Genomic DNA, 16,800 nt, shown 5'->3' with positions numbered 1-16,800 from the left:
TACCACACCAAAACAAAACAAAACAAAATCATTAATGATACTTTTATATAAAATTTATTTTTTTTATTTTTTTTTTAATGGGTTTTTGGTTAATATATACAGAAATATAAAGTATCATGAATTTAGACATGGGTGGTGTGGTGCCTCAGATAGTGTGCCAAAATAGAATATATTTTTTTTAAATTTTATTTTATTTTATTTGAGAACATACTGTACAGAGGGGCTACAATTACATGGGCAGGATAATGCATACATTTCTTACCAAGCATTGCAGCCTCCTCCTTTGTTTACACTTCACCTCCCTTCCCCGCCTCCCCCCTCCCCCCACCCAATTATACCCCCCTCCCCCCCCCACACCGACATTGTAAAGCTGGTTTTGACATGACACAAAATAGAATATTTTATGTAACTACTCTTCAAAGTAGATCTCTACAGCAAAATCAGTGGGATAAAACCTACATATTCTTTGTTTTTGAAGATTATCCAGTTCATTACGTGTTAGGTAAAGCCTAAGGATAGGAAGAAAAGCCATTACCTTTTATTTTAGGGCTAACAGAAAAGTCATACAATACAACACTCTTGTTTAGAAAGAGACTTGTTCCTGCAACCAGAAAGTAAGCTCCATTTGCTTTCCTTACTTGGCTAATTCCACCTCTTGGAGGTGACATAGATACCTTAATTTTCAGATGCAAACACATTGGTCCCAACATGCTTCCAAGGGAATTAGTTACATCCAGTTTGAACAAACTATGAAAATGTCTATAATTGGCAGAAATTACCCATAAATATATTAGGTATGTAACAAAACTCAGTAATAAAATACTGTTTTGTTTCTTTTGTGTCAATAAGGGTCTTGTGATATCACTTAGCCTTTTCTGCTAAGCTAAATCTATCACATCAGGCTATTTCACTGGCTAATTGAAGAGTCTCACAGACTTTTCTGCCTGGGCTGGCTTCAAACTGGGATCCTCAGATCTCAGCCTCCTATGTAGCTAGGATCAGAGGCCAGTGAGACACCAGTGCCTGTCTGTATCTCTTATTTCTTTTGTTTTTTTTTTACATTAATTTACTTTATTGTTATTATAAAGGTAATGTACAGAAGGATTACAATTACAGGAATCAGGTAATGATTACATTTCCTTTTGGTACAATGTCTCTGTTCCCTCATTCTCTCCCAGTCCCTTCCTCTCTCTCCACCCACAAGTTGTATAATTCACCTTCATCTGTGTCCAGTGAGCTCCACTGCTGCCCTTTTTCACCCTTTATCCCTCAAGTTCTATACTCTTCCCACTCCCTCCTTGAGGTATAGATGTGAATACACCATACAAAACCAAGAAAGAATCATCAAAAATTAATTTTTTTAAAAAAGAGAGCTCTTATTTCTATATCCTGAAGTGCTAGCGCTCTCTCTCTCTCTCTCTCACACACACACACACACACACACACATACAGTTTTATATAAATATGAAGAGGCATGTAGGCATTGTGTCTTTGTATTTCTATCCTAGGAGTATCTTCTTTTGGTCTCACTGTGTGTAAGTATCTAGAATCCTGATAACTTACCATATCCCAGTGTATTTTAGATCTAATTCTGTCTATATCTCTCTCAAGTGACAAAGCTGTGTATTTGTCTAAATAACAACCTCATAACTCTTAAAGGAGCTTTACAAAAGCAAGGCATGAAACGATACCAATTCCTACAGAAATGTCTATGAAATGAGGATAAAGCATCCCCACCATCTCTCATGTGACCCTGATGACATAAAGGACAAAGCTGTGCTTTACAACAACCACTTGGAGAAGGAGCAATGAGTAAAGGCTCCTTGCCCCAAGCCATGCCTTTGTTAAGAATTTTGCTCATGAGTCAAAGTTTGTTTATATACATCTAGAAAACTTGGTGAACATTTTGTCATTAAATAGTTTACTCTTTCCCAAACCAAATTGTGTGTGAATCACAAGTGTGTAGAACTGGTGTTTTCTTGGTGCTGTCTTACTAGACTGGAGGTATTAAGCTCAGTTCAGACTTGAAGAGAAGATTAACATTGGATATAACAAATACACACACACACACACACACACACACACACACACACACGCACGCACACAATGACACAAAGACAATCTCTTCAACTCTGGTCTTGAGTAGTTTTCACCCTCAGGAAAAATACTCCTAAAAAGTGGAGAACTTGTAGGATCAGGAATGTGTTTCTAGATATGGTAGTAGGTTCTTAAGAACAATGAACTTGTTTTTAGAAGCTCAGTTCTTAGAAAAACTTTTTAAAATGGGAGTCTATAAAATTAATGGTTTTCAGACTAATTAATACTTATCGGGCCTTGCCATTTCTGTCCTAGATGTAAATGGGCCAATGTAAGTTTGAGGTCAGCTAAAGCCTCCCTGGATGGATCACACCTTCCTTCAGTATTACCACAGTACATCCACACCCCCTCAGGACCAGCCATATTCCAGGAACTGAGCAAATATAACTTCCCTGGGAGGAACTGGTCATTACTAAGATCTGAGTAACTGCATTTTAACTTACACACCATCCCATGACTGGGGTTTTGAAATGGTTGCTCAAGGGGTTCTTTGTATTTGTGGTAAATGTACTTAGGACAGTGGGCAAAAAGACCTGCCACTGTAGTTTATACACAGACATGGAAGATGAAGCTGTTTCTATTGGATTACATCATATCCTTACCGATTATTCTTGACCAAGGAGGTGTGGAAGCATAAAAAGAAAGCACAGCGCTGGTACCATTTCGGCAGGTTCTAAAAACATAGGGTTAAAGAAAAAGGTTATTTTCATAATAAAATGGATACCAAGAACTAATGATCCCAAGAGATTAAAATTACTCCCTTATTTCTTTATGTATTTATCAGCTGCAGCCTTCTATACAAAGTACTCAAGGACTTTAGGAGAACACTGTTTCAATTAAACTGCAAAGGGTCAAGCTTAGTGCAGTAAAATAGAAAAATCTGTTAAATTGGATTTCATAAAAGAGCATTAGCAGCCAAGTGCTGGTGGTTTATGCCTGTAATCCTAGCTACTCACGAGGCTGAGGTCTGAGGATTGGAGTTCAAAGCCAGCCTGGGCAGGAAAGTTTATGAGACATTTATCTCCAATTAAACCACCAGAAAACCAGAAGTGGCACTGTGGCTCAAAGTGGTAGAGCACTAACTTGATCACAATTGCTCAGGGATAGACCCTGGCCCTGAGTTCTAGTTCCATGACTACCACCACCACCAACAAAAAAGCGTAGCAACAAAGTGAAAAACTAAGCCACAGAATGAAGGAAAATATATGCAAATCATGTATCTGATGACGGTGTTGTATCCAGAAGACCTCTTTCAATTAAGAAACAAAAGCCTGGGCTGGGAAGGTGGCTCAGTGGTAGAGCGCTTGCCTGCATGCCTGAGGCCCTGGGTTCGATTCCTCAGCACCACATAAGCAAAAAGAAAAAAGCCGGAAGTGGCTCTGTGGCTCGAGTGGTAGAATGCTAGCCTTGAGCTGAAGAGCTGAGGGACAGCGCCCAGGCCCAGAGTTCAAGCCCCACTACCGGACAAACAAAAACAAAAACAAAAACAAAAACCTGAAAAAAGCAGATAAAACAAACATTTCTCCAGAGAATGTATCGAAAAGGCCTACAAGCACAAAGCACACATGAAGACTGAGTCCTGATGTCACATCCAGTAGGATCGCCATCAGAAATCAGCAAACCACAGTCCACCAGAGTCCCTCAGGCCTTGTTGGTGCAAATGTAAAATGGTGAAGCCACGGTGGAAAAGGATTTGGTAATTTACATTAAAACAAAGAATTTAAATTAATTAAATTAATTAATTTAAATTAATTAATTAATTAGCTGGGAATTAGCTAGAAGTCGGTGGCTCACACCTGTAATGCTAGCTACTCAGGAGGCTGAGATCTGCTGTTCAAAGCCAACCCAGGCAGCAAAGTCCGTGAGACTCTTATGTCCAATAAACCACTCAGAAAATGGGAAGTGGTGCTGTGGCTCAAATGGTAGAGTGCTAGACTTGAGCTGAAGAGCAGAGGGACAGTGCCCAGGCCTAGAGTTCAAACGCATGACCATCAAAAAATGAAAACAAAAACAAAAAAACAAAAAAGCCCAAAACATAGAATTACTATATGACATCAATTCCACTTGAAAAATGTTTAGTCCATGATAAATATAGATACTGATCTTTTGATCTTATTTGCAACTAAATCAACTAAATTAACTAAAGACCTAGCCTCTTTGCACCCAAACATACGGTGATGAGTTCTTACTCATTGCGGTAGCCTCTGCATTCATTTTGAGTGTACATTAGACTGGCATAACAGGAGCAGGGCACAGCCACTCCAGTTTCCAGTCTCTGTCCCTTCCCAGTTCCTCAGTGGCCTGATCTAGGTATCTGTTTCATGCACCCCTCTTCCTATGTGACAGCAGATACCATCCCCTTACCCCATGCACCCCATGTTCCAGGGGACCTGTGTAGGTAAGTCACTGTGACTACCTGGGTTACAGCACAACTCCTGGGACCACAATGGAGCCCCCCATGGGAAACCTGCTCAGGTAACACCCTGGGCCCAGCGCAAAGGCTACTTGCTCCTCAGGTCTCCCTGTGTCTGTGACACTGGTTGGGCATCAGTTTCTCCTAAATGACTCCCCTCTTTCCACTAGCTGAGGCTGGTGCTGCCCTCGCCTCTCTCTGTTATAACCTGCTTCTCTTAATCTCTGTGTTTTGTTGTGCTGCCTGGTTGGTACCTGATCTGAGCAGCGTGCACAAGCCTGTGTCTGCTCTCAGGGCTTTCCTGCAGTATCTACGTTGGTAGGAAGAAACTAAAAATAACAAGTCAGACAAGAGCCTCCAGGCATCTGCCAGTAAAAACAGGTTTCCTCTGAGAAGGACACCTGTCACCAGTGGGGCACTGAGGCATTAGGCTGCATGTCAGGGTAAACAATCATCCTGTGAAAGATACACTGTATGGCATCCACAGTCATCTCACTTGGAGCCCCATCAGAGGAAAGCTAGAATTTACAGTCGCTCCCCAGAGATGGTCCTTGAGACCAAGCTTTAAGAAATATAACATATCTATTTTGAATAATTATCAACCCATATTGGTGATGACTAGAGCTACTCAGGAGGCTGAGCTCTGGAGGACCAAAAACAGCTTGGGCAGAAAAGTCAGATTCCATTTCCAAAATGACCAGCAAAAATCAGGACTGGAGGTGTAGCTCAATTGGTAGAGATCCAGACAAGCAAGCAAACCAAACAAAACATGAGGCCCTGACTTCAAACCCCAGTACTGCCCCCAAATGAAAACTGGTAAGCAAAGAATTTCCTGAATTAAAAAAAATATACCTTCACTCTAGATTCTTGATAATCATCACTAAAAGCAGCTAATACCAAGGTCCCTGGAGCCAGTTCAGAAACCACTGTTTCTGCTTACAGACCACTTGCTGAGCAAGAATTCAAGAGTAGATCCGTTATTCAAGGGCAAACTTCCAATATAACGATTGCCCAGGTCATTTGCTTCAACATTAACCATCTCAATAGCTCATAGATACTTCTTCAGCAGTGAGTAAGCAGGTGATGAAGGAAGGCACAGAGAATGAAATTAAAGTTTCTTGTTGGTAGTGGTGATGGATGAGTTAATAGAAAAATACAACTACTGAGCCACTGAAATTCACTGTACAACTGATCAATAGAAATTATACATTCATGACTGTAACAGTAATGATCCTAAGTTAATAGATAATTATAGCTTGTATCAACTCAGAGGAAAGTAAAATCTCCTCAGTTATTGAAAATGTGTAAACACATTGATGGCAATGTGTTTAGAAGATTCAAAATTGTCAATACTGCTCAACAGTGTAAAATAAACCTTTTTAGCATCCTTGTTTTATTAGTTTTCTTACTTGAAAACTAACATATGTAAATTGCATAGAATTTAGGGGAACAAGTAAGCCAAAACATTTTGAATGTGTAAAAATTTGTGATAGTTTTGATAAGTGTTTTCCTCCCTTTCCCTGGACATGAATTGCTATCTAGCCTTTCTCTTGCTGGGAACTGCAGCAAAGGAAATCTTGACCCCAAATCAGTCAAAAGACAAGAGCAATCATACAGGGTAGACAAGAGCAATCACACAGGGTTCTTGATTACTCACAGGTGAAAAAAACTTGATTTTTATATCATCACACAATTCTGGGCAATCTGACAGAAGAAATATGGCCATATTCCTTTTGAGATCATGCAATAACTGTGAAATAAACACATGGAATTAGGAACTATGAATGTAGCTGGTGGTAAGTATTCATTTTCCTGCACCTAGGCATCCAGTTTCATAGCCCAGTCATTTCATATATAATAGTACTATTTTGTTTTATAAGAAGGTAGGAAACTTTTTATTATATTATTTTCATGGACTAATAAATTCTGGTTTTCAAAGCTCCCATAAGTTGCAAATTCTTTGAATATCTTTAAAATACATTGCTGTTGTATAGTCAATACATATATAAGTGTTATTCCAAACACTTGTTGGATAATGGTAAACAGTGTCTAGTTAAAAGGGAACACTTTATGCCTCTGTTTTATTATTTTAATTCCAGTAACTTAGTAATTTCTCTTTACCAAATTAGAATAGTATTCCTTGTTTCCTGAGTTCTTTTAATCAGTGGATTCAAGGAATTGCAGATTAAGTATATACAAAATATTGTGCTTGTACTGAACATGTATATTAATTTTCTTAGCATTATTCCCTACAGAATACAGTAAACAGCTGTTATGTAATACTCATGTTTGTTTAGGGATGGTAAGTAATCTAGAGATGTTTTAAAGTACACAGGATGTGTTAATAACTGCTATTTTATATATGGACTTGAGCATCTATGGAAGGTGTTCTGGAATCAGTCCCCTACAAATGCCATGGGACAATATAGTATTGTTTTCTGAAGTTGTATTTACTATTCTTTACATGACCTCTACATATTTGAGGGTTACAATAGGGCACTGTTGAGAAGCAAAGTAATTGTTTTTCTACTGGAGTTTAAACCAATAAACACTACAGTTCAATGTGAATCATCTGATTTTTTTTCTTTAAAATGCATTATAAAACTCAATTTTAAAGTTTACATTGGCATTCAAAAAGCAATGAATAACTAATTATGTTTGTCAAAAAATCTTATGTTGCTGGTGAGATCGATGCCCTATTCCAGTGAATGGAGCGATAAAAAATAGTTCTAGTTTGGGGGATTAACAACTTTGAAATGAGTCTAAGTATTTCTTTGGTATTGATTCACCTTCATACTATAATGAGGAATGATAGGCATCACGGGCAAAAGAAAAAAAACCCTCACATTTTTTTCAATGACTTCAGGAATTTTTATATAAAGAACAATAGGACAATAATATATTATTTTCAAGTTGCACAAACAAGATTGAGTGTCCAATTATGTAGTGTGTGTTTGGAGTGGGGAGTTTCTAGTAGAGAGGTTGAATAGGAAAACTTCCCCAAGGAAGTAGAACTTGAGTTGGTCATTGGAGTAGTACAGGTGTGAGAGACCTGCAGAAACATGAATAGAAATTAGACTTGTGTTCCTAGAGCCAGGGAGGTGACACGTCCTCCTTTATTGGGAGTCTCTAGGTCAAGTTATTGATGGGAATAGCTCAGCTTTGCTAGGGTTGTTGTGTCTTGAGATCTTAAGAGCCAGGAAAACAAGAATGAAAATGTTGCTAAGAATCGCTGGGGGCATGTCCTATGTAACAATGTGGTTGGATAATTATCACCTGTAACACTGATTTAGTAATTTACAGTTTATAGAGTAACTTCAGATGTATTACCTTAATCTCACAACACTTGAGAAGTGGTCTATTTTATAGATAAGAATTTGAGCCAAAGATGGGTACTGGCTCTGGCCAGGCACACTGTGTCTTCTGCTCACAATGAGAGCACTATTTCAGGGTACATTCTGCACACATCCATATGTTGAATTTTATACAGAGAAATACAAAGGAAGCAGACTATTGTACAAATCTAGAAATGAGCAAATAAGGTCCTGGACTAGGTAGCAGTAGTGGGAACATGAAAAGTGAAGTGAAACTTCAAAGCATCTTCCATAGGAGCTGGTGATTAATGTGATTTAGAGGCTAAGACAAAAAAGAATTAAAAACAATTTCAAATGGTAAAGTCTGACTTGGAGAACACTGGTTGCATTTAAGCAGCATAGGAAAAGCTTATTTGATAAATCAGGATTGATTAAATGTGTTTAGACAGTGGGTGTGGGAAATGCCCATGTGGCAGCTCTGACATTGTCCACACAGCAAGGGCTCCTGAATATCTGTTCACTCACTGAAAGAACCCATGCTACTTTACAGAAGGGCAATGGTGAACGTGACCCAAACCAGAGTCTTCTCATAGATAAGAACAAAAAAATCAAGGATGGGGTTTGGGTGAATGCTCTCAGCAAAGTGAATCCAAACACAAAGGAATAAAAATTTTAAAAAGTATCTATGAAGCTGGGCACCAAAGGCCCATGCCTGTAATCCTAGCTACTCAGGAGGCTTGGATTGTGTGTGTGTGTGTGTATGTGTGCGTGCGTGCGTGTGTGTGTGTAACTTCTAAGAACCTGGGAAGGAATTGTGTGTGTGTGTGTGTGTGTGTGTGTGTGTGTGTGTGTGTGTGTGTGTGTGTGTGTGTGTGTGTGTGTAACTTCTAAGAACCTGGGAAGGAATTTTAAAAGTTTACTTTTGATCATAAAGGCAACTTGCTTATTTTCTTTTCCAGAAAAGGTCTACAGTCTTCAGCATTTCTTTATTACAGTTCAATATTGTCTCCCCTTACAGCTGCTCCCCATGGAACATCTGAGTTAGTGTCACTGAGGGCACTGTGGAGTGGACAGCTTCAGTGCCAATTCCACATTTCCTGAATTCTACACTTCACAAGTGCCAAGGTGATCTTGGTCAAGAACACTAAACTCCAAGATCAGTGTTATACAACAGATGACCAAAAAACAAGACCAAGATGAAAATAATATAGCAAATACTGACCAGATATGGAAATTTGAAACCTCCATTGATTCCTGGGAACATTCTTAGCATGTGTGGGCAAGTGAACACAAAGGAACAGTGAACTGTAGCATACTTGGGGAAATGTCTTACAAGGACTCTTTGGAACCTAGCTTTGATTTGCATGTGAACTAAGCAAGCACCACGCTGGCCACCAGAGGGCAACACACGCCTGTGTGGTGAGTGATGGTTTGGGGAGGGCAACATGCCAGCTGGACTGTGAACTAGAAACAAGTACCAGAAGTCTCACTTCAAATGCTTTTACTCACCATGCAGGTTTCTGATGTGCAAGTAAACACAGTCTTACACTGCATTATGATGTCTATTTTTAGATCTGTTGCATCTCCTCGTCCGACCCCTCAATAAAAGTAAAAAGACACATATGTTAGAGCACAGAGCAAAATGTCTTGCCAGTTATCATGAGAGACTAAAAAGAGAAAACAGTGCCAGCTAACAATCGCAATATTTCATCATTTCATTCTGCATGGATTTTGTCCTTGAAAACCAGCTTCTGTCGCCTAAAGCAGAGTTTATAAGATCAGAGAGCAAGAGAACAAACCTATATGTAATACATTTAGCTTCTTCAAGACTAATTCTTACAGCTTCATCTTTCCAGAAAAAAAGAAAACAAATGGTGACCAAAGCTTCTTGCTAATGCGATGCTTTCTTTAGACTTCAATGATAACAGTCTAAATTCCTCTTGCCCTACTTTAAATTCAATTCCTAAATCAATCTCTATGAAAATATAGGATAGCCATACCCAAACATTCTTGTTTGTACATTTCAGGCAAATGGTCTAATGCCCTATTCTTTCTTTTTTAAATCATATTTTATTATCTTTAAGTCATTGTACCATTTAACCAGTGCAATGCATCTTCATGGAAGATGCACCCTTTTCATCATTCTCCCCATCCTTCCCAAGCCACCCTCCCTTCAATTTTCCTAGTTTCACAGGATATGTCATAAGTATTATGATGACACTCCTCTGCTCCACCTCTTTTCATTTGTCTGCCTTCCTCCTTCATACTTTCCAAGTACCAGTTTCCTGGTATTCATCCTGTTGGACTGTGAATTTGTTTTTCTAAGAAATTATGCCATTTGAATTCTCCCACAAAAATGCCTTACATCAGTTAATATGTTTGTCTGTACTTGCATATAACTTGTCTATTTATGAATAAGAGAAAATATGCTTGCATTGTTTGTAGACCTGACTTACTTAAATGGGCTTAAGTTCAGGGCCTTATGCTTTCTCTTGGCTTTTTGACTCAAAGCTGGCACTAAATATCACTTGAGCCACACTTTCACTTCTGACTGTTTGCTGGTTAATTGTGGATAAGGGTCTCAAGGACTTTGAAGGCTTCGAACCACAATCCTCAGATCTCGGCCTCCTAGGTAACTAAGATGACCAGCGTGAGCCATCAGTGTGTGACCTATGCCTTTTTCTCCCTTCAAATGGCCCCACTGCCCTTAGCATTTCCTCAAAGACCTGGTTTCAGAGCCCATAATTAACTGCTTTCCTTTCACCTTGCCTATTTTACCATAACAAAAAAGTCACTGAACCATGCTTGATCACTCTTCTTGTTTTGTTTTCCTTTGATTTCTGTTAGTTCTGTTTATCCACCACTATGAGAATAATTCTGATAAGGAAGCACGGCTTCGTGCTGCACTTCCCTCTGTGCCATTCCAGTTGCACAGCTTCGCTCTACTGATGCCTACTGACAGTTAATTAAAAGTAGAACTAAAATTCCTATTACATGATGAGAACTTTTGTTGGCTTAAGCCCTTGATTTTTCTCACATTTAAACAACTTCAAGTCATATAAATGTATTTCATCATTTAAAAATAAGAAAGAAAAATAAAGTGAAATTTTTTTGTCTCACTCTTTTTCTTCTACCTGTGTAGATCTTCTGCCCCAAAGAAATAACCTCTCTTACCAGTTTTCTAGGCCAGTTTGGCAAAAAGCAGGACCCTACCTCAAAAACAACTAGAGTAGCTAGGTACTGGCAGCTTATGCCTATAGTCCTGGCTGCTTGGGAGGTTGAGATTGAGAGGACCACAGTATGAGCTAGCCCAGAGGGAAAACTGTGGACATGATCATATGTGCCTATCATCCCAGCAAGGATAAGAAGCCTAACACAGACAGTCTCATTTCTTTGGAAGTAGGCAGCATCTTGGTAGTAGATAAGGGACTCTGGTAAAACATGACTTTCTCCTACCCTTCCATCTTCATGGAGATTCATGTGTGTGTGTGGCCGGGGGGGGGGGGCGGGGGGGAGGGTTGAGCTGCCTTTTAGGAAGCTTCTCTGTAATACCTATTTCCTTTTTTTTTTTCTTTCTTTCTTTTTTTTTTTTTTTGGTCCAGTCCTGGGGCCTGAACTCTGGGCCTGGGTGCTGTCCCTCAGCTCTTCAGCTCAAGGCTAGCGCTCGACCACTTGAGCCACAGTGCCACTTGCGGCTTTTTTCTTTTTGCTTATGTGGTGCTGAGGAATCGAACCCAGGGCCTCATGCATGCAAGGCAAGTGCTCTACTACTGAGCCACCTTCCCAGTCCCTGAAATACCTATTTCTATGTTTCAAAACTGTGTTCAGCTTTTTTCTTTCCTGGCACAATAGTTTGAACTCCAACCCTATATTCTCTGGTTATGTTGCAGATGGAGACTCTGTGAGTCTCTGCCTGGGCTGGCTTCAAACTGATTCTCTAGAGCACATCCTCAAGAGTAGCTAGCATTTTAGGTGTGAGCCTTACCAACACCCAGCTTCATTTTTTTTTTTTGTTTGCTACTTCTCTCTTTTGCTGACTACCCATGCTGAATACTGGCAAAGGCCTGCCCTGGTCAGGATGCTTGGTTGTTTGGCAGTAACTAAAGCATTTGTGATCAGGTATTTAAGGCAGGTGCTGGGGATGTGATGCTTAGAGGAGGAGGGAAGAGGGAAAAGAAAGATTGGTGAGATGAGGAAAAAAGGACTAGATGAGAAAGTGATACAGGGACACTGCTGCTGAGAGGAGCATGAAGGAGAAATGGGTCTGGGAAAGAAGCAGTGTCAATGGTTCATGGTTCACCTCTAAAGGCTCCAACCCTGAAAGGCCTACCCTGAGCTGAGATTGGTAGCCATGAGAACAGAAGGCAAGAGGAGGGAGCTCTCCCCTCAAGTAGAGATGGGCAAAGGAAGACAGAGACATCTAAGACTTGCTATCATGGCTATGAATCGCCTGCCCAGTGGGTAGCTCCAGAGAGGAGTTCATGTGTGGGGAAACTTAAGACAGCTAGGAGTTATGATGATCTATATACATAACCGCGAGCAAAACCCTCTCAAAGAATGGGAGCACTCGTCCTCAGGTCCCATCCTTCAATTCCAAAGCACTTACCGTAAAGCGAATGGACTACAATTCTTTCAATTTTAATCTTTCTCTTTGGTGGTAAATTCCCGTGAAACACATTTTTTACAATTTTGAAATATTCCACATAACGATGCTGTAAAGCAACAGAAGTCCCAATTTTAGTGAGAATGCAAAGTTTAGAGTCAGTATCCTAATCTCTCTTTTTCAGCTTAAGAGCAGGAAGAAATTAAGCAAACGTTTATTGTGTTCCATTATATAATTACTATTCTTTAATATTCTTATGTATTTACCTCATGACTAATTATCTACCATGGGAAAAAGCACTGACCTCAGACCTGCAGGGAGGAACATGGAAGAAGTAAGTCCTGCCTATGGCTTGCTAATGACAACTAAGGACAACTCAGGGGCTAATACTGCTATGGCAGAAGCTGCTGTAATGAGTTAAAGGAAGGACTGTGGTTTAATGGATGGTTCTTCATCAGGGGAGAAAGAGACCTCCACTAGGTGCAGTAGATAATTATATGTCATTTCTGGCTGTCTCTAAGAGCTAGAGTTTCTTCATCTGCCCTTTTCCCAAATTTGTTTTTGTAAGGAAACCCTGGAATTCTCTAAGTCTCACATTCCTTCTCTAGGGAAAGTTGCTCACAGGGGCTTTCCTGGGACCTCTCTCTGAAGAACTGAAGAGTTCTGGCACTGAGCCAAATGGGAAGGGCTGACAACATTAACTATCACATCTCCAATTAGTACAAGCAGTGTGCTGGGTACCTGTGGCCCATATCTGTAATCCTAGCTACTCAGGAGGCTGAGGCAGAGGCTGAGCCAGTGGGACTGAAAAGTCTGGAGAATCTATCTCCAATGAATCAGCAAAAAGTTGGGCTAGAGGTTTGGCTCAACTGGTAGAGTGTCAGTTTTAAGCAGGGAAAGCCTACTGAGCACCAGGTCCTTGAGTTCAAGTCCAGTATGGGCAAAAAGGGAAGGGCAGTAGTGAGGAAGGCACCTGAAAGTTCTTAAGTCTCAGGTGGCAAGAGGAAGGGCCACAAAGAAGGGCAGAATGTGGCAGTGTGTAAGAAGGACCTAGCAGAGGTGACTGGGTCCTGCAGCCTCTCTGCCCTGCCTTGTTTTCCCAACAAATCAGCAGAGCTGTCATCATCCATGGTATGCCAGGTATGGACTGAAGTCAGGGAAACCGCAAGACTGCAGGAGTGAGGAAGGGGAGATGTCTGCAGACCTCCACAGGAGACCCAGGGAACATCCCCCTTGGCTCCTGCCACCACATCCTCATACATTGCACTTGAAATAGCCACAGAATAAATGTCATAGTTCCTAACAAACCCTCAAAGGGCTGTAAGGTCTGAAATGGTGGGACACTACTTCGGGCTGGGGAGGGGCCCATGTGAACAAAGACTTGGGGAGTATGAAGTGTTGACATGCTGGGAAACAGCAAACCTCTTAAATGTGGTCAAGTATAGGATGTATAAATGCGCAGAGTGGGAGAAAGGACTGGAAACATCACATTGTAGAAGACCTCAGGGGTTCAGCTTAGAGCATTTAGTTGGTTACAGCAGGAAGGCATTGTGGATGTGAGCATGGAAATGGCATGATTAGAAATGGACTTTGCTAAGTTCATGTGTTATGTTTAGCCTTCTACGAGTACCTAATTTGTGTGTGGGTGTGGGTGTGGTGACAAACAGTGGACAAAGGGAAAACCTATCTGTGGATAAAGCTGTTCAATCTGGAGACCAGTAGTTATACAGTCTTGTGCTATAAGGCCGAGCTGCTCTTCAACTCCAGTATTTCTCTGAAAGAAAACTTGGCTTTCACAGCCACGTCCACAGCTAGGAATCCCCCACTGGCTGCCACACAGTCTGAAGAGAAACACAGACAAGGCACTGCATGCATAGGAAGTGATGGGCTGGGATGCCAACACATCTGGATTTGGGTGCTTGTTTCAAAACATTAATTTCTCTAAACTTCAACTTCCCGATTTACACAAAGTGCCCATTCAGAGTTGTTGACAAGATTAAGCAAGATAAGGAATAGGAAGCCCTTAGATGATCTACCCAAATTTGGAATATAAACTCTCTGAGATAAACACTTTGGTTTCTTCAGTAAAAATTATGAGAAATAAGAAAAGAAGTGAGAAACCAATGAACTTTAACTGAAGAGTTGTGGTAATGACTGAAATATATAGTCTTTAGTACTTGATTGAAAAGAACTAAAGTAAAAGGAGATTTTAGACAATTATGGGAAATTACACACTAATTAGAAACTAATATTATTGAAATATAATATTTTGGGGTATAGTCAATAATATCAGGTGGGGATTTTTGGTGGAGTTTTTTGGTGGGGGGTAATGCTGGCCCCGGGAACTGTCTTTGAGCTCTTGTGGTCAATAGTACCATTTGATACACAGCTCCACATATTGGTTTTTGGTGTTTAATTGGAGATAAAAGTGTCACAGAATTTCCTGCCTGGGCTGGCTCTTATATGTAATCCTCAAGTCTTACCCTCCTGAGTAGCTAGGATTACTGCCACTGGCAACCAGCAGTTGTTTTGTTTTCTTTTTGCTCAAGGCTAGTGCTCTACCAATTGAGTCACAGTTCCAATCCCAGATGTTTGGTGCTTAATTGGAGATAAGAGTCTCACAGACTTGCCCTGTCTGGCTTCAAACCCCAATCCTCTGGTCTCAGCCTTCTGACTATCTATGATTACAGATGTGAGCTCCCAGGGCTTGGATAGATGTTCTTCTTTTTCTTTTTCTTTCTTTCTTTCTTTTTTTTTAAGAGTGCACATGTTGGGTGTCATCCCAAAATACTAATGAGATAGAAGAATCTGATGACTGGAATTCCTTTCAAAGCAATCCTGGCTTAGGAAAGAAAGAGTAGGAAAGGGCATCCAGGGTTTGAGGGGAGTGGGGAGGGAAAGAATGATTATGTATGGGTTGAGATGAAGACTGAGGAATATACTAGATGATTCCATCTTTGTATGCTTGGGTTTGGATATGAAATGTGCTCTTAAAAGACTCATGTGTGTTTTAGGCCACACAGCAAACTTGTCCAAATTCAGAAACATTGAAGTTGTATCTTGCATTCTCACAGACCACAAGGGAATAAAATTAGAACTCAACACCAAAAGCCACCAAAAAAAATCCTGTAACACATGGAGGCTTAACAACACACTGCTGAATCACCAGTGGATCATGGAAGAGATTAGAAAGGAAATTCAAATGTTCATGATATTTAACAAAAATGAACACACAAATTACCAGCTCCTCTAGGATACAGCAAAGGCAGTACTCAGGGGCAAGTTGATAGCTCTGAGTTCCTACATCAACAAATTGGAGAGATCTGTAATCAACAATTTAATGAGACATCTGAGCCTCCTTGAAAAAGAGCAGCAAGATAAACCCCAATCCAGTAGAAGGAAAGAAATAATTAAAATTAAATCAGAATTAAATGAATTAGAATCCAAAAAAAACATAGAAAGAATCAACAAAACAAAGAGTTGGTTCTTTGAAAAAATTAACAAAATTGACAGACCCTTAGCAAATCTTATCAGAAAAAGAAGAGAACACACCCAAATAAATAAACTCAGAGATGAGAATGGAAACATCACCACAGAAACAACCAAGATTCAGAACATTATAAGGGAATACTTCTCAAAACTTTACGCTAGTATGTTTGAGAACTTGGCAGAAATGGACCTTTTCCTAGCAAATACTGACATGCCAAAACTAAACCAAGATGAGTTAAACTATCTTAACAGGCCCATATCAAGCATTGAAATAGAAACAGCAATAAGAGACCTCCCATCTAAGAAAAGCCCAGGACCAGATGATTTACAGTGGAATTCTACAAGGCCTTCAAAGCAGAGCTTACACCAATACTCCTCCAACACTTCAATGAAGTTGAAAGAAAAAGTTGACTACCAAACTCATTCTATGAAGCCATCATAACCCTCATCCCAAAACCAGGCAGACTCATCAAAGAAAGAGAACTATAGACCCATTTCTTTGATGAACATAGATGCAAAACTTCTCAACAAAATTCTGGTCAATCAACTTCAACAATTCATCCAAAAAAATCATAGACCACGATCAAACAGGATTCATTTCAGGGATGTAAAGCTGGTCAATATACACAAATCAATATAATTCATTACATCAACAGGAGCAAGGATAAGAACCACATGGTTATCTCAATAGATGCAGAAAAAGCATTTGACAAGATCCAACACCCCTTTATGATGAGGTCCTGGAAAAATTAGGAATCCATGGAACATTCTTCAATACAATAAAAGCTGTATATGACAAACCTACAGCCAGCATTATACTTAATGGTGAAAAACTAAAGCCATTTCCTCTACCTCAGGAACGAGACAAGGATGTCCACTCTCTT

General features: G+C 40.0%; 1 protein-coding gene across 5 annotated transcripts in view; it reads right to left on the bottom strand.

Annotated features, from left to right (window-relative positions):
- Positions 1-363: 363 nt before the first annotated feature.
- The window catches only part of LOC138814078 (phosphatidylinositol 3,4,5-trisphosphate 3-phosphatase TPTE2-like), a 42,855-nt gene continuing 26,418 nt past the window's right edge, over positions 364-16,800 (bottom strand). For all 5 annotated transcript variants that reach the window (XM_070002899.1, XM_070002901.1, XM_070002900.1 and 2 more), the window contains 5 exons: positions 12,431-12,536; positions 9,334-9,422; positions 6,168-6,260; positions 2,700-2,770; positions 364-509 (listed from right to left, as the gene is read on the bottom strand). In XM_070002899.1, coding sequence (XP_069859000.1) covers positions 410-509; positions 2,700-2,770; positions 6,168-6,260; positions 9,334-9,422; positions 12,431-12,536 — 459 coding nt within the window. In that variant the 3' untranslated portion in view covers positions 364-409. The remainder of the gene's footprint in view (positions 510-2,699; positions 2,771-6,167; positions 6,261-9,333; positions 9,423-12,430; positions 12,537-16,800) is intronic.

The sequence above is a fragment of the Dipodomys merriami genome, unplaced genomic scaffold (assembly GCF_024711535.1).
Source record: "Dipodomys merriami isolate MVZ:Mamm:240054 unplaced genomic scaffold, mDipMer1.0.p SCAF_6, whole genome shotgun sequence".
Taxonomy (NCBI): domain Eukaryota; kingdom Metazoa; phylum Chordata; class Mammalia; order Rodentia; family Heteromyidae; genus Dipodomys; species Dipodomys merriami.
Note: the sequence above shows the minus strand (reverse complement) of the source record. Positions and strands in the feature narration are given on the sequence as shown.